Source organism: Bos indicus x Bos taurus, chromosome 4 (genome assembly GCF_003369695.1).
Source record: "Bos indicus x Bos taurus breed Angus x Brahman F1 hybrid chromosome 4, Bos_hybrid_MaternalHap_v2.0, whole genome shotgun sequence".
In the NCBI taxonomy this organism is placed as follows: domain Eukaryota; kingdom Metazoa; phylum Chordata; class Mammalia; order Artiodactyla; family Bovidae; genus Bos; species Bos indicus x Bos taurus.
In genome coordinates this window covers 88,062,993-88,089,275 of record NC_040079.1, presented here as the reverse complement: position 1 = coordinate 88,089,275, position 26,283 = coordinate 88,062,993, and the positions used below count along the sequence as shown (strand labels likewise).

General features: G+C 35.3%; 1 protein-coding gene across 5 annotated transcripts in view; it reads right to left on the bottom strand.

Moving 5' to 3' along the window:
• The window catches only part of FAM126A (family with sequence similarity 126 member A), a 215,339-nt gene that overhangs the window by 5,431 nt on the left and 183,625 nt on the right, over positions 1–26,283 (bottom strand). For 4 of the 5 annotated variants that reach the window (XM_027539937.1, XM_027539938.1, XM_027539936.1 and 1 more), the window contains 3 exons: positions 19,187–19,303; positions 16,107–16,194; positions 15,462–15,621 (listed from right to left, as the gene is read on the bottom strand). In XM_027539937.1, coding sequence (XP_027395738.1) covers positions 15,462–15,621; positions 16,107–16,194; positions 19,187–19,303 — 365 coding nt within the window. Of the gene's footprint in view, positions 1–92; positions 389–15,461; positions 15,622–16,106; positions 16,195–19,186; positions 19,304–26,283 lie in introns of all 5 variants that reach the window. The other variant, XM_027539940.1, reaches the window with a different exon arrangement.

The window sequence follows — 26,283 nt, the reverse complement described above, 5'->3', positions numbered from 1 at the left end:
ATTCATGCATTTAGATTAGACGACATGCAAAATTTTTGTGGCTGTGCAACTGTTGCCTAAAACATGCAGCAGTGACCCTTTGCCATGAATACCTTGGAGTGCAGCTATAAAGTGCTCTGCTAAAACTGCACTCTGCCAGGTGAGTTTATTCCATCCTCCATCATTTTTCTTACAGATTTTTGCCTCCTGATCTCTGGCAAGCCTTTGCTCTCAGTTCTAGGATCTGTGGCTGTTTCCTGTACACCCTGTATATGCTGGGCATCAATCTCTCCTAGTGTTCTGCCTTTTTCCCCATTCCCGGTTCTCTCTCCGGCCACATTTGTGACACTAATCTCAGGAATGACAAGGATGCCCAATTCAGTAGTATCATTATTGTTGTCAGGTTGCTCTAGAATTGAAGATGATAAGACAAAATGATGGCTGAAAACAAAACAAAACAAAAATGCAAAGCAAGAAAAGCAAACGATCCAAAACAAAAATTGGACGACTGAATTTTAAGTATTAAGCCAAATATATGCCCTGATGGAACTCCCATAATTTACAATACTCTGACAGTACTGGAGAAATGGGGTCATGTTCTTTAATTTCAAATGACAATGAAAAAACTCAGAGCATCATTTTATGTTCTGTATTTTTTCACACACACATTTGACATGGACTGTGAAACAGAAATTTTTTTATAACTTAAAATAGAATTTTTACTATTTTAAGATAATATTGTGACCACTTGAACTTATGTCAAGCCTTACGCAAGTTTTCAAGGATTTACAGCCAAAACTCTAGTTCCTTCCTGTCAACATGAGGAACCAAGCCATTTAGGAATTCTCCTTGCATAATCATTTTAATTAGATTATACTAAGTCTGCCTTAATAAACCATGACGTTGGAAAAATGCTTATTCACTTATATCATGGTTAGTACTATAGGTAAAGTTTTTGTTTCACACACCAATCATCTTGTATATTAGTAAATATTAATGCAGGTGTGATATAATTAAAATCTATTCCTTCAGACATACTAATTCCATAAATTTAGGCTAACTTGTAACAGTTCGTTACTAAACTGGAAATAAATAAAAATGGATTTGTAAAATCAAAGTGGCTATTGGTCCGTTATTCTGAAAATGGTAATCTGTAATTGAAACAATGAAACTCCTAAATAGTTAAAACTTGTAGACATTGTTTTGTGTCTCAAATCACAAAGCCATGGTTCATTTAAAGTTGTCAAGGAAATATCTGTAACAGATGGAAAAAAATAACATGAATATATCTACCATGGACCAGTAATGAAAGTTAAAGTTCAAAACAACATAAGACTATGTAAAACAGTATGCACTCTTTAAAAATGTAGAACACAAATCTGAGTGAGTGATGTTACCCAATACTTTCAAATATGTTTCATGATAGAACATCGAGCTCTGTGAATGGTGCTACAGCATGTGAAACAATAACAGGTAGAAGAATGGAGGCCGAGCCACATATTCCTATGGGTCCCCACTTTGCTGAGCATCTTGAAGAACTACTGATGCCTGGCTTTCACCCTTAACATTCTGATTTAAACAGTATGAGCTATGACCTGGGCATTAGGGTTTTATAAATTTCCCACATGACCAATGTGTGGCAAATTCTGAAAGATGGATGCCCTGAGTACTCCATTACCGAGCAGCAATATGCACCTCCAAGGGTTTTCAAAGCTTCATGTTGCCCTGGGCTGGTAGGTCAATATGTTGGCATATTAATTTTCCAATTACCTCGTGCTTCATACGGAGAAGGCAATGGCACCCCACTCCAGTACTCTTGCCTGGAAAACCCCATGGACAGAGGAGCCTGGTGGGCTGCCGTCCATGGGGTTGCTGAGCGACTTCACTTTCACTTTTCACTTTCATGCATTGGAGAAGGAAATGGCAACCCACTCCAGTGTTCTTGCCTGGAGAATCCCAGGGACGGGGAGCCTGGTGGGCTGCCATCTCTGGGGTCGCACAGAGTCGGACACGACTGAAGTGACTTAGCAGCAGCAGCGCTTCATAAACTTTTGACTGCATATACCCTAAATGAAATCCTTTCCTAAACTGGCCAGAGGATATCAGTGAGGTATTAATGTTTAACACACTGCTGCTTCAGCTTCCCTGACAGAATTCCTAAATAAGCCCATTCCCCATTGCTAAAAGCTGTCTTCAAAGTGAGGGCAAGTAAGATCTAATTGAAGTAAATGCCAGAGGCCACTGCAACTGAGAGTAAAATCAGCATGGCACTTGGTCACTTGGATGACAACCAAGACTTGTCCATTTATGTTGTAGAAGCAGTTTCACAACGAAGATCTATTAACAGGATCATTGCTGCTGCTGCTGCTAAGTTGCTTCAGTTGTGTCCGTGTCCGACTCTGTGCGACCCCAGAGACGGCAGCCCACCAGACTCCCCCGTCCCTGGGATTCTCCAGGCAAGAACACTGGAGTGGGTTGCCATCTCCTTCTCCAATGCATGAAAGTGAAAAGTGAAAGTGAAGTCGCTCAGTCGTGTCTGACTCTTAGCGACCCCATGGACTGCAGCCTACCAGGCTCCTCCATCCATGGGATTTGGAAAATCCCTGGGGTCGCACAGAGTCGGACACGACTGAAGTGACTTAGCAGCAGCAGCAGCAGTGATCTTGTTAATAGTTCTTTGTGAAACTGCTTCTACAACATAAATGGACAAGTCTTGGTTGTCACCCAAGTGACCAAGTGCCATGCTGATTTTACTCTCAGTTGCAGTGGCCTCTGGCATTTACCTCAGTTAGATTTTACTAGTCCAAAATAATTATAAATTGGTTTCTTATCCAAATTTTAACAAAGCCAATGATTACTAAAATTTAACAAAACTTTAAAAGATAACCATAAGTGACCTAACAGAATAGAAAACAAAGCTACCACACTGATTGGCACTTAATAGTTTTCTTGAAAGCATTCACATGTATTATTCAATTATATTCTCAAAACAATGTGCTGGTGTGCCTCTGGAAGCAGGCATTTTGATTCCCATTTACAGACAAGGAAACTGAAGATCAGAAACAGTTACAACAACTACTGTTTGGAGGACCTAGACCGTAGAATCTTTTGTTGACATCAAATGTCCATTCTAACATACTATAAATACTAACTCTTCAATTCATTAATGTCAATTTGAGTTAAATATTCTCTGACAAACATTTTTTAATTAAAAAAAAATCTTATTTGCCTAGATTCCTGGTCATTTCATAGAAAGCAAACAATTTACTTTGAACACAGAGCAAGATAAAATAAATCTCTAAGAAAACCTAAAGAAGTCAGAGTCTTCAAGGTTAATTTATGTTTTAAATTGGTTTTATTTTTTAAAAGACATCAGTGAAAATGCTGCTGCAATGGTGAAAATTTAGAATTTTGCAAGAAAAACTAGAAATGACAAGAATATTATATAAAATAGCACAAGGCAGTTGGGTTAGTAATCACATTTACTGGGGAAATGTAAAGATCTGCAGGCTAAGAAACAGTAATACTAATTTTTAAAAATCATCTAATTAAATGCTAAGTGGTAAGTGAGATATGTTCTTCCACAGGCAAAAATCTTTAATAGATTTATGTGTGCTTAGTCACACAGTCATGTCCGACTCTCTGTGGCCTCATGGACTGTAGCCTGCCAGGCTTCTCTGTCCATGGAATTTTCCAGGCAGGAATACTGGAAAACTTCCTACTCCAGGAGATTTCTCTGACCCAGGGATTGAAACCCACGTCTTGCATCTCCTGTACTGGTTGGCAGATTCTTTACCACTAGTGTCATCTGGGAAGCCCCAATTTATGTATATTATCACTCAAAAATGGTAAAAACCACAAAATTTATAAACTGTTTATTAAAGTAAATTCACAGAAAGAAAACCTAGGAATAAAAGAAGTATATTTCTCAGGACAATTATAGGATAAAGAAAGATAATTACAAAAAAAACAAACATCTGTTACATGATCTTTCTCTTATTTCTCCAACTTCTTCCCTATATAATTCTGTGACCCACTCCTCCTACACACAACTACTTATTGGTCTTGTTATTCCCTAGGCCTGGAACGCTCTTCCCCACATAGCTACATAGCTCACCTTCTTACTTCCTTCAGGTCTTTTTTCAAAACTACCCTTCTCAATGAAATCTCCCCTGATCATCCCATCGAGTTTCAATATTACCCATGTTTCATACACTCTCTTCCCTACTTTGTTTTTCTTCTTAGCACTTCATCACTTTCTAACCTACAATTATTTATTTATTGTATCTACCAGATGGAAGCTCCAAGACGTCAGGGATTCTTGTTTGGTCACTGCTGTATACCTTGTTCCCAGGAAAGTACCTTGCATTAAGTAAGTGCCCAATAAAATTTGTTTGATAAGTTGAACGAATCTCCAGTTATGAGATGAAATTATTATTAGAATAAATCAAGGTGTGGTGGTGGTGGTTTAGTCACTAAGTCATGTCTGACTCTTGCGACCTCATGGACTGTAGCACGCCAAGCTGCTCTGTCCATGGGATTGCCAGGCAAGAAACCAAGTGGAGTGGGTTGTCATTTCCTTCTCCAGGGGATTTTCCTAACCCAGGGATTGAATCCACATCCACATCTCCTGCACTGCAGGCAGATTCTTTACTGCTGAGCCACTAGGGAAGCCCTAAATAAAGTTGAAAGAACACAGAAAAGACATGAGAAAGGTGAGAATGTGTTACTTGACTTGATAAAACAAAAAAATATCATACAGCTTAAAAGAATTTTTAGATGGCAAAGAAAAACATAGGCTCTTTGTTTTAGAAAAGTGTTGTATCTGCCTCTAAAGGTAGGTTTAAAAAAATGATTGTTCACATCAGAAAGTTATTTTTAAGTCTATAGTTTTAAGTCTATCCAGAGGATAACATAGATAGTTAAGAATTATTCTTTTTTGAAAAAGACTATAAAGGAGATGTTTTAAGGGAATACAAATGCATAAGAAAATAGAATCTGCTTAAAAGCCCAGAACTTAAAATTTTATGCAAAATGTGTCATGACTGTTCTATACCTATAAAAAACAATACTTACATTTGACTTCAAATAATTCGAAAAGTTCAAAAAACATCCAAATAAAAACTTCTCAGAGAATATTTTATTTGTATAACCTCTATAAATAGGTCACCTTCTCTCCATATACAGAAATGAGGAGAGTTAAGGGCATCGTTTCTCCCTACAAAATGTCTTCTGGCTTTGAGAGGGGGAAAAAGGTAAAAAAAATTGCAAATATCATTAAAGCTGATTATGAAAAGTTGTGATTTCTCTCATATACAGTTTTAGAATCTCAAATATCTATTCCATTATGTTGCTCATGAAACTCTTCATTTGAGCTTTAGGTTTTATTTTTTCATAGTTCCCCTTTTTACTGAAAGTGATAATTTAAATAAATGAACAATTTATTATTCACAGAATTTACACAAATCTATACCCAGACTGATTCACAAGTCTAAAGGAATCTGGAAAAAAACAAAAAAAAGAATCTGGTTATGCCCTAAGGCACTTGCAAATTTATTTGCAAAATCAATCAAAATCTGTACCTCAAATATCTGTATCATACAATTATTGACATCAATAAAGACAAGTATTTTAGAGTAGACCCCAGAAGAAAGTTATACACATTCTTTTATAAGATATATTTTAAGAGTCATAAAATACCTGAACAATTGCATACTATCCTGTCAGTTTAAAGTTTAAAATGTATTCTATTCAATGGAAGACAAATGTTTTCTATATTCATTAAGCTATTCATTGCAGTGTTATCTATAATAGCAAAAAGCTAGAAACAAATTATTTAGCATATTAAGGAAATGGTTAAGTAAATGATGGAATATCAGCTCAATGTAATATTATGTAGCCATTTAAATAACGGGACTCACTAGGAGAACTTGGGAAAATATTGGACAAGCCTAACTGAAGAAAGCAAAATATAAAAAATAATTTAAAGAGTATAACTATGAAAAATACATATACATATGGAAAAAAACTGTAAAACGTCAATTTTTTAAGTACCAGGACTATAAGTGAATATTCCTCTACCCAGTTTACTATCATGTTATTGCACTGTTTTTCAATAAAATAAGGAAAAAAGAAATTGCTCAGTCTACAGTATAAATTTATCATTTATTCACTCATTCATGCATTCAACAATTTACTGAGCCCCTATTATGTACCAGACACTGTTTTAGACTCTGGGGATACAGTGGCCAACCAGACAAAGACACTGCCCTCACAAACGGGAATTAAGCAAACAAGAGAATTTTAGATAGTGGAAAATACAATGAAGACATGAATAATGGAAAAGAGTAAGCAGGGTAGTAAAGAAGAAAGTCTACTTTAGATGGACAGTCTGGGAAGAACTTTTTGAGGAAGGGATGTTTGAGCTGAGATCCGAATGATGAAAAAGCACTGACTACACAATAATCTTGGTGCTGGCAGTAAAAAATCTGTCTCCCAACACAGGAGACGTAATAGATGCAGGTTCGATCCCTGGATCAGAAAGATCCCCTGAAGGAGGGCATGGCAACCCACTCCAGTATTCAATTTGCCTGGAGAATTCCATGGACAGAGGAGCCTGGCGGGCTATAGTCCATAAGGTGGCAAAGAGTCAGACAAAACTGAAGAGATTTAGCAGGCACACAACAGTCTGGAGGAAGACAGTTTAAGCTGACTCTTCTCAAAATCATCAAAGCTCAGCTCAAACGTCCCCAATTGCTACTATAAAGCCCCCAAGGTAGAAATGTCTTAGTGGGTTGAAAGGTTAGAAGGAAAGGTGAGAGTGGTCTTCAAGTGAGGTCACAGTGGGAGGTAAGGTGTCACTAGGGCCACCTATGCCATAATGTTAGAGCTTAGACTTTGTTCTGACTGCAATAGATAGCTATTGACAAGTATAGAGATAAATTACTTGGGTACTCTATTAGCATTCTTTATTAAAGAAGTCACATTTTACACAAAATATTGAGCACAAAGTGTGTCCTGGTTTAGAAAAAACAGCAATGTAAAAATCCACAGATTTGCAAGGCAGATTAGAGGAAAGGAGAGCACTGACATAGAACCACAGAATAAGGTGCTGGCAGTTAAGAAGGTGCTGCACTCTGAGCACGGACATGAATGAAGACTGAGATTTAGTAATCTTAGTCCTGAAGCCAGAAGAATTTCCAGATAAGAGAGCAGCCTGGGTTACACAGAAAAACACAGTCTGGACCACAACAATTTATTTATGGACACACTGGTTAGGAAATATTATCCACTTTCTTAAGTAAAGAATAGTCAAGTCTTTAACTTGTTTTTATAATTCTCCTTATCGAGGTAGATTCAATCACTCTCAGTAACTTTTTCTGTCATCTTTATTAAGTCTCAAGTATTAAAACAAAAAAACTCTGTGAGAAATGCAATACTGCTGCTGGATCAGGTGAGTCCTTCATGATTAAAGTTCCTCATAACCAGACAGGCCAAAAACAGATAAGGAATATCTACTACGAAACTACCTATAAAATCTTATTTCTTTCTCCATGTACTGCTTCTGCTGCTGCTGCTAAGTTGCTTCAGTTGTGTCCGACTCTGTGCAACCCCATAGACAGCAGCCCACCAGGCTCCCGTCCCTGGGATTCGCCAGGCAAGAATACTGGAGTGGGTTGCCATTTCCTTCTCCAACACGTGAAAGTGAAAAGTCAAAGTAAAGTCGCTCGGTCGTGTCCGACTCTTAGCGACCTCATGGACTGCAGCCTACCAGGCTCCTCCGTCCATGGGATTTTCCAGGCAAGAGTACTGGAGTGTGCACCAAATGCTACTTAAAAGGTGGGGGGAAGAGGTAGAGCTCAATAATAAATAACAAAATAAAAAATAAGTTCCTTAACTACAACAAGAATTATATAAGGCCTCCTTAGTAAAAAATGTAGAACATAATCGTTTACAAACAACCGTTTCTGTCTCATAAGACCAATAATTTTAAATACCCTGCTTCTCTGTATAGAAAATTATTTTACTTTATTTTATCTAGAAATAAATTAAGATTTTTTTGTTTTCATCTAAAGTTGGCCAGGATTCTAAGACTACTATCTTTCTCTTTAAGTCTAATTTCACATATGTCAATTGTTTTTCAGTTCTCTGGTTAATATGTCCTTTTTCCTTGTGTCACCTAATATTGCCCAATATGTTATTTTGTCTTTCATGAATAGAAGGTCAATATCAAAAATGTCAGTTAAAATTCATGCAATGCTAAGTCTGGTCAGAAGGAAATGCTTATTTTTGGTCCAAATGTTTTACCATCTACATCAGGAAAGCAAAGTTTGCTCCTCAAATAGCATTTTAGAATCTAAAAATAATAGAGTTTCTCAAAATGATTTCTTTTCTAAATTTCTTTAATAAGTATAAACAACTTTTAAAATAAAAACATAAGTATTATAAATATCTAACTGCAAATGCAGAATTCCAATAGCCAATTCATTAAAGTTTGCTACTTTTGAATTTAAAATTACCATTTCTGCATTTTTCAAAATGCTTTTATAATTATCAGCAACTTTGTTTTTCCCCAAATGATTTACACATAAAATCATAAAATCTGATTCACAAAATAAATGTTTCATTCCAAGATTTATGGCATTTACCTTCTGCACTATCTAGAAAGACCAGCTTAAATGTTTTAAATAATTTTTAATGATATTTAACTAAAGTATATCTTTTATAATTATTCAGATTTGTTCATTAGAAAGTTATTACTCTATTTTTATTAATATATAATAGAAATTTATTAACATTTTAAAAATCAATAACCAGGTTTTAAAAATAAATGGTTTTAAATAAACTATTTTCCAACATGAACTGCATCTTTTCTATTATTCCATTTCTTTTCTCATCTAATAAGTTAGTACTAAACCTCTGAGCAAATTGAAATGAATCACATTTTTTTGGTCATTTAAAAAAACATAATCATAGTTTATCTTTGAATTCTGGCATAATTTAAACTCATTTAAATACCTTAATATCCTTTAAATAGAAACTTAATGCTGGAAATGTAACAACATGAAACTTCACTTTCTTTAGATCCAATCTATGTGAACTGTATTGTGCTTCATTTTTCACATAAACATTCCATGTGTGTGTGTGAAGTCGCTCAGTCGTGTCTGACTCTTTGCGACCCCGTGGACTGTAGCCCACCAGACTCCTCTGTCCATGGGATTCTCCAGGCAAGAATACTGGAGTGGGTTGCCATTTCCTTCTCCAGGGGATCTTCCCAACCCAGAGATCGAACCCAGGTATCCCTCATTGCAGGCAGACTATTTATCCTCTGAGCCACCAGGGAAGCCATATAATAAACATTCCATATAATTAACTAAATACTCTAAAATTCTCAGGGTACTGATTTGATATCACTAAGAAGGCTTAAAAATAGACATCGTTCTTTCAGGTTTTTTTGATGTGGACCATTTTTAAAGTCTTTATTGAATTTGTTTCAATATTGCTTCTGTTTTATGTTTTGAAGGATTTCTTTTGGCCACAAGGCATTTGCAATCTTAGCTCCCTGAACAGGGCTTGAACCTGCACCCCCTGCATTGGAAGGTGAAGTCTTACCTACTGGACCACCAGGGAAGTCCCTCAATTCTTTTTTACTATCTAAAGCTTTGTACTCTTGGATCTCCTAAGTCAAAATAATGAAATTCAATATTATAAAAATAAATCACTTAACATGTGCCAGGACCAAAAGTAGGACAAAATTGAAAGAATCTAGACTATAAATATCACTTTTACTGTTATACTTACTTGTTGCAAACAGCTCTAATTGTACATAAATGAGAATATAAGTTCAATATATTCTATTTACATGTGAATTTGGAATGCAGACAGCAGGTATTGAAACAACATTCTAAAAAATCCTTACTGTAATGTGATATATTTCTGTAATGGTGATATAAATGTCAGATAATATGAGTTTGAGTACTAAACTTCAGGGTTATAGAAATTTAAAAAATATCATTAAACTGATTGTTACTATTATATCAGATATGTATCACATATTGTATCATATATGTATCACATATTTTTTGTCTGATAAACTCAACATGTTTGTCTCAAATTGAGGAAAGTCAATGAAAGAGTTAATCAATCACAGGATCATTTGAATAGCAAGCTTGCTAATAAAAGCTTATCAAGAATACTATTGTGCAGTTAATAAAATAAAGCAAATAGTTTTTAATTAATAAACAATCAGGCTTTATGTAGTGTTTTAAAACATACCAAAATGCTTTTCACTGACTTGTCTCATTTATATCACAAATGTACTAGTGGAAAATGGTAGGAAGTAATAAAAAATTAGGATTTCACTAGATAAGACTTCAGCTGATAACAAGCTGGCAAAAATTATAAGTACTCATTATTTGCAACTATAACTTAGTTAGGGGACTTCTATGAATGGGTATTTCAATACCATTTTAAAAGAAAGGAGGAAAGTTGATTGCATTGTTCCAAGTATAGATAATTTTAAAAAATGGAAGAGTGAGTCATAATGGTGGTGGTGGGGAAACAGACAAAAAAAAAAAGAAATTAAATTTGCTCTGGAAGAGGAGAAGGAATGGAAAAGTACAAGGAAATAAATAAGTATAAATTGTAGAGAATTATTCAGGGATTTAAGAAATAGGACTCATAGCTGAAATGGTAGACAATGAAAACAGCTTCAGAAGCAACATTTAAGAATAACTATAGACAAGAAGCATTATTATAAAGAAATACCTTCAGCTTTTCTTTTAGCTCTGTTTTTTAAAAGTAATAAGCATTTAAGAAAATAAAACTGCATTTTTATTATTAATTTAAAAAATTAATTATTTCACAGTTTTACCTTTATTACTGGAATTTTCATTTGACTCTTGTTATGCTCATAATCTACTCACATTCTTCTCTTACCTTACTTAATGCTTTTAAAAATCTTTTTTCTGTTATTATCATTCTCTAATTGCATTTTACTTTCAAATTATGACTTCTAAATAGCCCTCAATCTGTAAGTGGCTTGAAAATATAGGTTTAAAAATTACACACTAAGTAAAACACAGTATGTTTGAAAGAATGAATAATATATATAAATAAAGCTATTAATTATGAAACTATGACCCTTGAACGTCAAAAGCAGCAATTCTACATTATAATTTTAGTTTCCAAACATATGTATTGACATGGAATTATAAATTCATTAAAACTTTCTCAAAAATTTATACACAGAATTTCAAAAGTCTGAAAACACAGCATTAAGTTATGCCTCATCAGTACAATATCAAAGAAACTAAATGAAAAGTGGGGAAAATCAGGCAAAGATGCCAATGGTCAAACATGGTCTCTCCAAAATAATACATCAGCAGAAACTAACTTTTCTTTAAAAATCATTCTCTTTAATCACTGTCTCATCAAAATTAGAGTGACAGGGCCTTGCAACATCTCTCTTGCTTGGAGTGTTGATTGTTGGGAGGATAAAGAATGTTGATAAAGGGTAGTGGTCAGAGGGTATACAGGAACCTGTACTTTCTACTCAATTTTGTTGTGAACCTAAAACTGCTCTTGAAAAAATAAAATCTATTAATAATAATAATAATTTAAAAATTGAAATTGCCAAAATATAACTCTAGAAATTTGGGTTGTTATTTAACAATAATAAGGTCATGGCAAGAGATATATGTTCTGAAATGTGTGGAAATGCTAAAGCTAAAGCAATTTTTTGTTTTCCAAAAGAATGCTTTCCATTAATATATATATAAATTATAGATAAATTCTTAACTTTGGGAAGCTTCAGAGAATACTGAAATACATTCAAAAAGAGTGCAGAAAAAAACTTTTGAATGCAAATGATTAAAAATGTTCAAACTTAATGTCATACTAAAATATGAATTGGTTTTAGCTGTAAAGATACTTTTTATTTGTTGTTACAAACAAGAAAAAGAAAATATGTGATTAAGTGCTCCAATTTAATGTATTTGTTTGCATGAGCAATTTTTGGTGACTCAGCTATGCAAACAAACAAATACATTTATATGGCTTAATTACCTATATTTTTTAATGAAATAGGGAGATGTAAAAAAAAAAAAAAAAGAAAATTCTGACTGACCACTTCGGAAACCTTATTCACTCCTGCCCCTTTTCTCCCCAGCTAGGATGGAAAATGGAGAAAAAAGAAGAGAGGCAATAAAGAAAGACATAAATATGGAAGCAACCTAAACATCCATCAACAAATGAATAAATAATGAAAATGTGATAGGTTATTTATTCATAAAAAAGAAGGAACTCCTGTCATTTGCAACAATATGGATAGACCTTAAGGGAATTATGCTAAGAAATAAGTCAGAGAGAGAAAGACAAATACCATGTGAGCTTCCTAATATGTGAAATATAAAAAACAAACAAAAACTCTGAACTAGATACAGAGAACAGAGGTGGGAAATGGTAGTGGGTGAAATGGGTGAAAATGATCAACAGATACAAACTTCAAGTTATAAAAACATAAGTCATGGGATGTAATGTACAGCATAGTGATTATTCGTTAAAAATAATACTGTATGGTGTATTTTAAAAGTTGCTTAGAGAGTAGATCCTACAAGTTCTCATTATGATAGGGCAAAAGGTAATTATGTGTGGAAATGCATATTAACTAGATTTACTTTACTGATCAGTTCACAATGTATTCATATATTGATGCCTGTCTGTATACCTGAAACTATGTTACATGTCAATTTTATCTCATTTTTAAAATAAGAAGAAAAAGGGAAGAGATCCAAGAAAAGAAAAAAGAAAAAGAACAACTGCTTTCTTCTTTCCCAGCATTGGCAATAACAAGGGAAGAAGCAAGGAGAAAAAAAAATATTCCTTAACATTCATGTTTCATGTCCCTTCTCCTACCCCAACCCTCATCATCACTGAGTTAAAGTTGCATTCCATGTTCCTACCATGTGATACAGTTCAGGGTCTGAGAAGAAATCCTTCCTTCTGGGAGGGTTGGTGTTGGAAGGGAATGATACAGATATAGGTGGAACACAAAACACATTTAGCGTTCTAGAAACAAACTCTGAATGTGTTTTCACATAGTCATAAACTAACCTTACAGTCTACAGTGCTATGCTTTAGAACCATTATGAGACAGAAAGTCTTTTGTGGATCACCCTGGAATCCACAGGCCCTTTTACATTGTTTCTGTAAAAATTAATGTATAAATAAAATTCATTATAATTTATATATAACTCATATGTGAATATAATAAACATAATCTATATAAACACATTTAATTTAAAAATCCATTTACAAATTGAGAATTATCTACATATTTAATAACTATAGTAAAGATACCTATCTTCCCAACAAGAAGCCAGTATCAGCTAGAGCCAGAACAATGATGAGGTGTTCAGATAGGAATCAGGACCATGGTGATAGAAAACAGAAAGGCTTTCAACTCAGCAAAACAATGAAAAATACTGCTCTAGGAAGGAAAGCCAAGACTGCTCTAAAAAGGGAGAATGTAATCTACCTGTGGAGATAAACAAGGACCTTGGCCTAGGAATATTTTAGAGTCCACTGGATAAACAGAATTCACACTGAAGATGAATGGTCAACAAGACTAAGCTATATTGTTTCTGCTACATGCATCTGACTTGCTTTTCATAGTGCATTCTCTTCTAAATCCTCATCCTTGACTTTTTTGTTATCATAAATAGGAGTTGCCCAAGTGCTAGAGTTGTAAAGGTTGAATAAATGTAGTAAGAAAGGCTGGAGCCTATGAGGCTGGAGCCTTAAGACACTGTGCCAACCCTTCAAGTGGTAGCCAAAATAAAATCTGGAAGATATGTAAGAATCTAGTGCATACAATATATTCAAGTAGTCTTTTCTTGTTTTGGTAATTTACTGCTATACAATATTTCTGAAAAAATGGTTTCTATTTTATTGCTGGGTATACATCTTATTTCGTTAAATGCATTTATGGACACATATGCAAATCTTCTCTTTCACATGTACATATATACAAATACAATTAAGCATTAAAACTTCAATATTTCACATTTTTAACTACAAGACCTATATTTTTCCCCCCTAGTTCCCAATATGTCCACCTAAATAGAAAGAAGCAACAGTGGAAAAGGAATTAAAATTCATCCTTGTATTTCCTGTAGTGGTAGTTTTTGAGCAATTATGGCCACAATGGATCCATATGATCTGGTTCATCGCCTCTGTGCCTATTTTCACCTATTAGTGCCCAAACAAAAAACTGACCTCTAGGGTAACATGGTGATATCTAATTAAATGACTTTCTATTTGTAATCTAGTCAAACTGTAGCATAAATTTCACTGAAGAAACTGATGTATGTTTAGACCCTATATTTTAAACAACAGCAGAATTTGCCTTGATAATGGCAAACATATTTCCACTTTTTTGTGCCTTCCTAAAGGACCTTCAGGAATTTATCACACTACTTTAAAAAAAGAAAAGATTGAAAATGATCATTGGTTAAGTTGGAGAATTCCATCATCTTTTTTTTTTTTTTTTGGACATACAGCCTTCTAGATTCCCTGCATAGAACAATGGTGACTGCTATCAACTTTCTATTTCATAGTGAATCATGGCACTTTTGCATTTTCTCTATAGATATCATAGAGACAACTGGAACTATCAAATATACTAAAGGAGCTACCATTTTCATTGCAGTTTGTAGGAAGAAGAAAACAGAGAGTGGATTTTGTTTTACACCAATACATATGCTTGCTTGGGGCAAAGAAGCAGCTTTTTGTTTCCCATTCTGTGGTTAACTTCTAGGTAGGAGGAGGGTTATAAAAAGAACAAGAAATCAAATAAAAAATAAGGTATGAGAGAAAGTAGAGTGATGGAAAGCACTGAGAAGGTCATGGTAAATAGAATTAACTTCCAGTAGAATTTTTAAAGAATAAAATGAAGCAGTCAAGAACGAATACTAAAACAAATAATCTTGCAAGAAAATTAACTTCCAGAATATAGAAATATCTAGAGTTGGATCAATACCATAGGATTCTTTACTAAGACTTTCAGAAGAAAATGTTTAAGTCCCTATATTATAATTGTTCTATTCTAGTATAGAAGTATACCTGCTAAAGAGTTCAAAAATCAAGAACATTAAGGAATATTTGCAAGCAGTTGTGAATAGAAACCCAAAATATATTAATAATTGAAACATGTATTTCCTACCATCCTATTGTGTTGAAATAAAATTTAAAGCCAAGTCAACATTTAAATAAATTTTCATCCATACATGTAACATAAGGGGCTCTATTTTCTTACTGACTGCCATTCACGGATAGTAAATGAAAAGTTAAAGGTCAACAGCTCTTTCTTCCATGCCACCATAATATTATTTACTAAATTTAGAAGTTACAGCACCTTAAGTACAGAGAAGAAGAGGATAGTACTAACAATCCTCTAATCTGAAGAGTGTTTTATTTCTTACCATGTCTTTTCCACCTGTGACCTCTTATTGACATGCTGGTTACTGCATTTCTTGATATTCTAGAGGAAGTTGGTGTGATCTCAACTTGAATACACCTTGTACCCTCCTTACTAGATCTCATGGCACCGTGAGGCAACGAAGCTTGTATTGCATTGGCAACCTAAGAAGGAAAAATATAGTTTAAGACTGTCATTGAATAGATGTATTATTATACTCAGATAAAACAAGATGCTAAATTTTATTAGGTTTTTAAAAAGAATAACTCCTCCAAGATATATCATGATACATAAATCCTCTAAATTAAGGAGTAAGAACAAAATTCACAGTTAAAAATGTATGTGATGAAATTTAAAATTCCAAAATATTACATTATATTTCCTAATGCTAATTAATAAATGCAGCTCTAGCATGTTAAAGAAAGCATTCTTACATATATGAAAAGAACTATCAGGCTAAGAAGTTAGCTTAACGAAAATTTCAAATTATATATACCTTTTTCAAGTATAAAAGTTCTCTATTACAACAGAAGCATGAATCATTGAGTATTAATAATGTATTAATGCACTACAAATGGCTTCTTAATTTATAGTTTTAAGCTGAGAAATTTTAAATTATGAAATTTACATAAGTAAGTGAGGCACCTACCAGCAATGGCTCTGGATATAATTCTAGCTGGGCTCTGTATATAATATCATCCAATGCTTTTTGAGCTAGATCCCATTCTCCATTGTAACTATAAAATTAAGTAAAGTATAATTATTTTAAATTAATTCTATATGAATTAAGATATAATGAGAAACTTTATCTTTAATGAGGAAAATAATTGATCATATTAGTACACTTCTTAGCATTCTACCCTCATTAAAAATGTTTGTTTAATCTTTGAATTCCTTTCAATTATATCTGAAAGTCTATTAACAGAAAATTTTATAGATGTACATTTCTTCTCTAAAGAACATGTCTATTTATAGAACATGTACCCAAAAAGCTAGGCATTTCAAAGCATTTCATGCTTTCAACGCAAGTCAGAGCATAATAAATTATATACCTTGGAATAATGTTCAGAACACTTTATGGTCAAATTACTCTGTAACTCCCACAGTTTTTAATGAAAATCTACAACTACTGTGGCTTGCAGAATCCTAAGTAGTTACTTCTTTGCATTCACATAGTCAGTTAAAAGTGTATATGATATATGCTACATGTATCACAGAGATACTAGGGGGAAAAGTGTGTGCGGATTAATTTTCAGATATGGTGAAACCATTTCTAAAAATTGGCTCAATGATGGAATGGACAGGGAAATAATGGCTTCCTCATATGATAACAAAATAAGAGTGTGAATTACATCAAGAGTACAAGTGAGGCCTAAAAAATGGAAGGAGCATTGCTCTCACCCTAAACACAAGATACAGCCAAGTAATCTAAAAAATCATAACTTCTCATGAATGCAACAAGGAGCTATGGTCACAGGGCAACCAAGTAGCCCAACACTCAACAGCAGTCAAGTGCCCCTGAGGAGAGTCAGGCCACAAATGCAGGTGGGTAAGAGAAATCCAGCTAAACTTTTCAACAAATTCCTAAAAGCCAGGTGTGGGCCAGACAAGAATACAGAAACTCTGGAAGTAGATACAAGAGGATTCATACCCACTCATTAGCTCTTCTCCAAAAATCACATTTAGGCACTCATAAGAAAAGCTAAGCACAAAGCAGGGAACCAGAGAACGCTGCTCTTGGCAGTGTAGGCCTGAAGGAAAAGAATGGCCACCACAGTCGAAAAGGCACTAAGGGCCAGCCAGACCCTTTCAGTAGAACAAAAGTTTAAAGCCTTTAGGGAAGACCAGCAAACCATTTCACCCCAAGGGCAGAGGCAAAGACCAACTCTGGCTGTGAAGGGGAGAAAAAGAAAAAAACTCTACCTGCAGGGGAGAGTCAGGACCACTGAGGATCTCCTACCCTGATAAGCAAGGACTTAAGGCCTGCTTAGAAATGAGACTAGACCAAAACACCAGAAAATACCACTTCCTCCTCCCCACCGAACAGGCTAGTACATATTTAGAAACATGCAACAGCACTCTGCTGCTAAAGGAGAGGCAAGAACATGGAGAGAGACCCTCTCTGAGGTACAGACATACCGGGAAAGCTGAAAGGATAGAGCAAGAATATTAAGGAGAAACTCTCCAGCTGTAAGTACCAGGTAACATAAAAGGAATCTGAAGTAGATGGTACGATATAGGTAACCATGCTGCTGCTGCTGCTGCTAAGCAACAATGAAATCCAGTCCCAGCTCATTCCTGTCTATAATAACTCTACTAATATACTAGAAAAGAGGCATATCCATTTCTAGGCATAAATAATATTTACCTCAGTCTCTACTGTTCTACTCGTGAACAAAATGATGGTCAAATAGTACAAAGCACACAAAAAGCCAAAAGCAAAACAACCCACTGTCAAGAGACAAAGAACAACAGAACCGAATTCAAATGCTACAGTTACTGGGGGAAATGAAATAACTAAGATTAATATATTAAAGTCTCTAGTGGAAAAGAGGGGCAACATGCATGAATAGATGGATAGTTTAGCAGAGAGAGGAACTATAAGAAAAAGCCAAATGAAAAGGCTAGAAATAAAGAATGCGCTCAGTGGGCTTATTAGTAGATTTAACACAGTCAAGGAAAGAATCAAGGAACATGAAGACATATCAACAGAAATTACTCAATCAGAAACACAGCCAAAAAGAGAAAAAGTAAAATAGATCAGAACATCCAAGAGCTTTGGAACAATATTACCGGTCTAACACAAGTCAACAAAATTTTTCCTAAAGGGCCAGATAATAAATGTTTTAGGTTCGTGGGGTCAGCTCTGTCACTGTAACACAAAAGCAGCCACAGACAATACATAAACGAATGTCACTGCATTTCAATAAAACTTTTTTCTTTAAAGGGAGCAGATCAGATTTGGTCCAAAGATCATAAATTCTTCCTTCAGTTACGAAGCTCATAACCAGGACTTCCCTGACAGTCCAGTGGTTAAGACTCCATGCTTCCCCAACACAGGGGACGTGGGTTAGATTCCTGGTCAGGGCACTAAGGTTCCACAAGCTGTGTCGTGTGGCCAAACGGAAAAAAAAAAAAAGGAAGAAGTTTATAATCTACTGGGGAAAATTAGGGTATCAAGTGAATATAACATATATAGTAAGAGAATTATAAAGTAAAAGATCAGGTTCAAGGAAAAGTATTAACACCTAAAGCAACAAACAAGATATCGTTGATTTTAAAAATCAGCAGCATATTCATAATAAACTTTGTGATAAAAAAGACTTTAAGATGTCAATAATTAAAATTTTCTGGAAATGGAAAAAAGATATTCATTAGGGAAAATAATTAAAATTAATTTCTGGAAATGGAAAAAAGATATTCATTAGGGAAAAATGCTATTTGGAAATTACAGCAAAAAAAAAAGTAATGACGAAAGAAATTGTGAGTGTATTTAGGTATCAATAATTTTCATTCTGTCCTTTAATTAAAGACAACAAAGTGTTTAGTTGGTTACAAATTCTTTAGAATATTAAAAGATTTATTTTAAATAATAAAACTTATTAGGATATTGATTCATATTTTCACAAAAATATGCTGATTATTGAGATTATAATACAGTAACAATAAAATAAGACTATAGTTTTCCAAAGAGATTAAAGGTTAACTTTGTATATGAAATAAACTTACAAGGCAAAATAAATTCCTGTTAACATTTGCACCATGAATCCTGAAGAAACAGGTACCCTGCTACTTATACCTTTGTATTTTCTTACATGTTGCCGAGGATATCCACAAACACAGATTCTAGAAAGACCAAAATAAATATATTTGCAAAATTAGTAAAAATATAGATAATATATTTTTTAACATCTGTAAGTTAACAATGTACAAGGTATGCTCTCATTACAAACCAAATAGCAATGAAACAAGGAATCTTTCAAAACAGAACATTTGTCTAGAACATTTTCCTGAGGAAGTAAGACTAGAAAAAAGTGTAGAAAGCTAGGGGTATGTTAAAATATAAGTGAACTAGATTCTCAGAGTTAGTTCACTAATTCTGTTCAATCATTATTATTGATCATATTATTAATGATTTTTGGTTATCATAAAAAACATGAAACTCAGTGCTATTTAGCATGAATAGATCAGTGATAAGATCCTCTCTATTCCTGACAAAGTTCTTGACACAAACTGCAGGCTCCAAAAAATTATTCTAAAATTATACTCAAACTTCATACAGTACATCTTAATAAATTTCAGATGGACTGAAATTTGTTAAAATACCATAAATAAAACATAAAATACTAGTTTTCACATGTCTAAACATGACACCAAAGGTAGAATCTTACAGACCAATAGATTTTACTAACATTTTTGAAAGAATCTACAATAAGCATTAGTCTTTAGTAAAGAATACTTAAAGAGTATTTAGTTTAGTAAATACGCAGCCACCTCAAAGTCTAACCCTGGGGACAGAGAATAAACATGTTTTGAAAGTCAATTTAAATGACAGGGAAAAAATTATAAACACATGTATCCTATCCCATTTTGTAACAAACAAGTAGGTGAAAGGCATGTATCACTGTAAAATAATCATATACAAGGACACAGAGTTTTCTATTTTCTTCTCTATATTTTTATGTATTTTCTAATTCTATAATCCACATGCACTGCTTTTAAATAAACACTAAGCTTCTATCTCTAATAAAATTGGAAACCAGTTGTTTTCTCATAATATGGTGTGACTGATACAACACAGCCCTCACTTTTTTTTTTTTGCTTTATTATCTGATTTAATATTTACTTTATTATTCTTTCTTGAGATATAGCCATATTATTTCAAAGATATACCATAAAATGTTTGGATATTTGTATATATGGCATACTGATCACATAATAAGTCTAGTTAACATCCATCACACACAGTTACAAATTTTTTCCTGTGGTAAGAACTTTTAAGATTTATTCTCTTTGCAACTTTTAAACATGCAGTACAGTATTAACTGTAGTCACTATGATGTATATTACATACCCGGACTTACTTATTTCAAAACTAGAAGTGTGTACATTTTCACTCCCTTTACTCATTTTTGCCCACCTCTCAACACCACCCCATCACCTCGTCAACCACCAGCACAACCTTCACTTAATACAGTACTAGAAAACAGCCTGTAATTTACCCCTCCACTCAATTACTACTTGGAACTTAATATTCCGTCTACTCAATAAATCTAAGCCTTCACTTAAACATGTCCAAGTATACTACAGACAACTTCAAAAAATGCCCCCTTGACGATATCATTTATTCAAAGCAACTTTAAAGAATAAATATAAATTCATTTGATATTGACAGGATCTTAAAATTCTTTAGAACCAAGTGTAGGAGGGAGCAGGGATACTTAAAAATGGAATGTTTCCTTTCCCTCAAAATTTGTATGTTGAAGCCCTAATTCCCCAGTATGATGGTTTTGAACATGGGACACCCTGAGAGTAACTAGGTCATGAGGGTGGGGACCATTACTGGATTAGTGACCTTATAAAAAGAGTGAGAGAGGCCAGAGAATGCTCAGCCATGTGAAGGTGGTTGGTCACCTGTAAGGTAGGAACAGGGCCTTTGCCTGGAACCAAATCTGGCATCTTCACCTTGGATTTCCCAGCCTCCAGAACTATTGTTTAAGCCACTCAATCTTCAGTATTTTGTTATAGCAGCCTGAGATAAGCTCAGAAAAATCAACTCTACATGAAATAAAACAACTCAAATTTTGTTTTATATTATAAAAACAGATATGCAGATGACACCACCCTTATGGCAGAAAGTGAAGAGGAACTAAAAAGCCTTTTTTTTTTTTAAAGCCTCTTGATGAAAGTGAAAGTGGAGAGTGAAAAAGTTGGCTTAAAGCTCAACATTCAGAAAACGAACATCACGGCATCTGGTCCCATCACTTCATGGCAAATAGATGGGGAAACAGTGGAAACAGTGTCAGACTTTCTTTTTTTGGGCTCCCAAATCACTGCAGATGGTGACTGCAGCCATGAAATTAAAAGACACTTACTCCTTGGAAGGAAAGTTATGACCAACCTAGATAGCATATTCAAAAGCAGAGACATTACTTTGCCAACAAAGATCCGTCTAATCAAGGCTATGGTTTTTCCAGTGGTCATGTATGGATGTGAGAGCTGGACTGTGAAGAAGGCTGAGCGCTGAAGAATTGATGCTTTTGATCTGTGGTGTTGGAGAAGACTCTTGAGAGTCCCTTGGACTGCAAGGAGATCCAACCAGTCCATTCTGAAGGAGATCAGCCCTGGGATTTCTTTGGAGGGAATGATGCTGAAGCTGAAATTCCAGTACTTTGGCCACCTCATGCAAAGAGTTGACTCATTGGGAAAGACTCTGATGCTGGGAGGGATTGGGGGCAGGAGGAGAAGGGGATGACAGAGGATGAGATGGCTGGATGGTATCACTGACTCTACGGACGTGAGTCTGAGTGAACTCCGGGAGTTGGTGATGGACAGGGAGGCCTGGCGTGCTGCGATTCATGGGGTCGCAAAGAGTCAGACATGACTGAGCGACTGAACTGAACTGAACTAATAGGCAAATTAGAAAAGAGACTCCTCCTACTCTTATTACCTAAAGAAGCAAACTTAGAACAATTTCTTCTTACACTTTACTCCTTTACGATAGGGATGGTAGTAAATAACTGAGAACCACTATGTGAAAGATAAGATTTCTCAATTCATTTATTCATTCAATAAATACTTATTAAGGATTTATATTGTGTCAGACACTAGGGATATAGATAAAAGATATAGTTCCCACAGGGATTCATAATCAAATGAAAAAGACTGTAGTAAACAAATATTTGCAATGACTAAGTGACAGAGGTAGAAAAAGGAGAGAGAAGTAAATGCTAGTGGAAGAAGTAGAGGGTCAGAGAAAGCTTTCCAAAAAGAGATTTCTTTGAACTACATGTGTACTTAGTTGCTCAGTCACTTCCAACTCTTTGCAACCCCAGGGATTGCAGCCTGCCAGGCTCCTCTGTCCATGGGGATTCTCCAGGCAAGAATACTGGACTGGTTGCCATGCCCTCCTCCAGGGGATCTTCCCAACTCAGGGACTGAACCCAAGTCTCCCAATGCAGGCGGATTCTTCATCATCTGAGCCACCAGGGAAGCCCCTTGAAGAAAAAGCGGTATTTGGATTTCCCAGGAAAGAATACTGAAGTGGGTTGCCATTTCCTTCTCCAGGGGATCTTCCCAACCCAGGGACTGGACCCATGTCTCTGGCATTGGAGGCAGATTCTTTACCACTGAGCCACCAGGGAAGCCCTAGGTGAAAATACAGTAAAGGGCAAAACCAGAGAAAGATGAAACACTGTGATACTGAGGAGACTGGTAGAATTTTAGTAGGAATAGAATGCTAGGACACTAAAAAGTAAGAGAAGCTAGCTGGTTAGGAGTCAGAGCATTTTATAATTTGCTGCGCTTTATCATGAAGGCAAAGGGAAGCAACTAAGATTTTTGTTTTGTTGTTTTAAGCAAGGGTTTGACGTGATCAGACTGGTCTTTTGATATCACCCAGGCTATCTTGGGAGACTAGAGAGGAGAGTGTCAAAATACCCCATGAGTGGGAGAAAGGGAGCCTGAACTAAAGAAGTAATTGTGGGGAGAAGGAGAATCGGTGGGACTGGACTCACATCAATTAAGTATCAACAGGGATTGAGAAGGAAAGAATAAGAGAAATGTGTAATTAATTAGCCCTACATTTAGTTTGGATAGCTGACTGGCTGGCAGCCATTAAATCAATTTGGACAAATATCACATACTGTTTGGGAAGATGCTAAGTTTCAGATATGTTTATTTTTAGGTATATGATACAGGTGTCACTTTTGTCTGTCATGTTCTCTCCTCCACCTCCAGTATCTTCCATTAATAATCCCTTTTCCCTCTTACCTTTAGGAACTAGTCCTCCCCTATAAAATCAAGTATAGCCATGTGATTATGGTGAGGCTGCCAATAACACTGCCTGTGACAAGAGATCGCTACTCTAAGATCGTTCCCTTCTTCCTTCTAACAACGTATATAAAGGCACACACCCCTCCGCACTCCCCAGCCAGTTTTAGCTAGAACAACGGCTACCTGATGGAACCCATATTCTCTAGCCTTCCTAGCATAAGTCTGATCATGTGACTAGTTCTAGACAGTGGTTTGTTAACTGAAGTGGTGCGACTTCTGGGTTGTACCCTTAAAAAGCAGCTGCTTGCCTTCCACTCTCTCCCTACTTTCAGGATAGAAGGCAGATGTAATAGCAGTGAGCCATCACCATACAGACAAGAGGGACAGTGGAGAGAATGTAGAATCCCAAGAAAGAAGGAGCATGAACACTTTAGAAACAGAGCCAATCTGTCCTCAGACCATCTATTAGCTTGGGATTTTATGTGAAAGAAAGTGAATAGCTACTTTAAGTTACTGTTATTTCTGTTAAAACAGTCAAACCAATATTTAAACTGATACATATTCTTCCAACGATACTGCTACACAACTTGGCCCTAGAAGGGTTTACTCAAGCCTCAGACAGCAAGATCAGAAGCTTGGGCTGGACTGTTTTTCACAGTGAACCTGGGAGAGACGTTCTTTTTTCTGAGTTCACTAAAGGTAGACAATGTCAGTTTTTAGCTGCCTGTAGTCACTGCTCTTACCACACAAAAGAAGCCTATCGTCAGAAAAAAAAAAAAAAATGTACAATCCAACAGATGATAACTTAACATCATTTGAGCCTCTGAATCTAGTTGACCCTGAGGTCAGTTCTATCTCTGCTTTTCCCAAGTTGTTGTCATTCAGTTCCCCAGTCGGGTCTGACTCATTGCGATCTCATGGACAGCAGCATGCCAGGCCTCCCTGTCCCTCACCATCTCCCGAAGTTTGCCCAAGTTCATATCCATTGCATTGGTGATGCCATCCAGCCATCTAATCCTCTGATGCCCTCTTCTCCTTCTGCCCTCAATGTTTCCCAGCATCAGGGTCTTTTCCAATATGTCAGCTGTTCTCATCAGATGACCAAAATACTGAAGCTTCTTCAGCTTCAGCATCAATCCTTCCAACAAATATTCAGGGTTGATTTCCCTTAAGATTGACTGGTTTGATCTCCCTGCTGTCCAAGGGATTTTCAGAAATCTTCTCTAAGTACTAGGAGCCAAAAACTTTCCCGATGATATAATGCAGTTTTATGCAGATATCAGTCAGTTACAAGAGAAAGAATTCTAACTTTCATAAGGTATTTATGGAACATTTTAATGATGTTTACTGAATCAGATGCATAGGTTTAGAAAACGGGGAAAAGTATATGGTTTAGAAAAGAAAATATGGTCAAAATCATTTACTGTTATTATTACACAGTTGTTGTTTTTTTTTTTTTAAAACAACCTTGCCTTGGCTCTAGGATGGTCAACCAACTGTTAAATTTACTTCAGGTAAGAACTAGAGATCCAGATCTCTCAATTCAGGCAAGATATAGGAATCTAGGCCTTCTCATTTTCTCTACTAGCTACCCAAGGAGATAAGCAGTCATGTATTAGAGGGTTTATTTACTTCTTTATTCAGAAATGCAGACAGTTAAGTGTCTTAGTCCATTTGGGCTGCTGTAACAAAATACAACAGACTGAGTGGCTTATGAACAATAGAAATTTATTTTTCATAGTTCTGGAGGCTAAAGTCACAATCAGGGTGCCAGCATGGTTGGGTAAGGGCCCTCTTCAAGGCTGCAGACTTCTTGCCATATCCTCACATGACAGAAGGTGGGGGGAGATCTGTGGTATCTCTTGGCTAAGAATATTAACACCATTCATGAGGGATCCTCATGAATGACCGAGGAACCCCTCAAAGGCCCAACCTCCTAGTACCATAACATTGGACATTAAGCTTCCAACATAAGAATCTGAGGGTGGATGGGAATACAAACATTGAGATCATAGACATTAGGGGTTTTGGTTTGTTTTTTAGCTGATAGTTTTTAATAGCTACTAAAACTTCACAGAATTTTTCGTTTATCAATGAAAGATTTAAAACAAATTAAAACTGAATTATTTCCTTTAATTGTAACTGTACTTATCGGATCCCAAATCTCAAGTGGAAGAGATCATCTTTCATTCATTTACTGAACAAATAGCTACTAAGTTTTACTGTATGCCAGGCCTTTCTCTTGAACTCTGAGCAGATAGCAGTGAAAAAAATCAAAGTTCCTGATGTCATGATATCCCAGCAGTTGACAGGCTATGCCAAATGAACAAACAAGGTAATAACAGTGTTATAAGCACTAAAAGGAAATAAACTGGGGCAGATAGGAAAATGCTACTATATAGAAAAGATGATAATGGAAGACAACTCCAAGGAGATGACATTTAGCGACATCCAAAATAATCTAGTCCTAACAGCTGCAGCATTAACTGATAATGGCATCTGTTTACTTTCTCTTCTCCATTCTTTTTTTTAAAATACCTAAGAATTCTGATTTACTCTTCAGTACTCTGATTGCTCTTCAAAGATATTCTTTCTGCATAGATTTTATTTTATTTTTACTGAATTTACATAAGATATATAACAAAGCAAAAACCAACAATAAAGCTACATGTCACATGAATGCTTGACTCTTCTATGCATTATGCATTAGAGGGTTATCCTGAAGTTATGTGATTTCCCTTTACAAATCCAAAACATAAGAACTCAACCTTACAAAAGAACAGTTGAGTGACCTAACCCCTACTGCGGTATTAAACTTACTCTACGGTCAC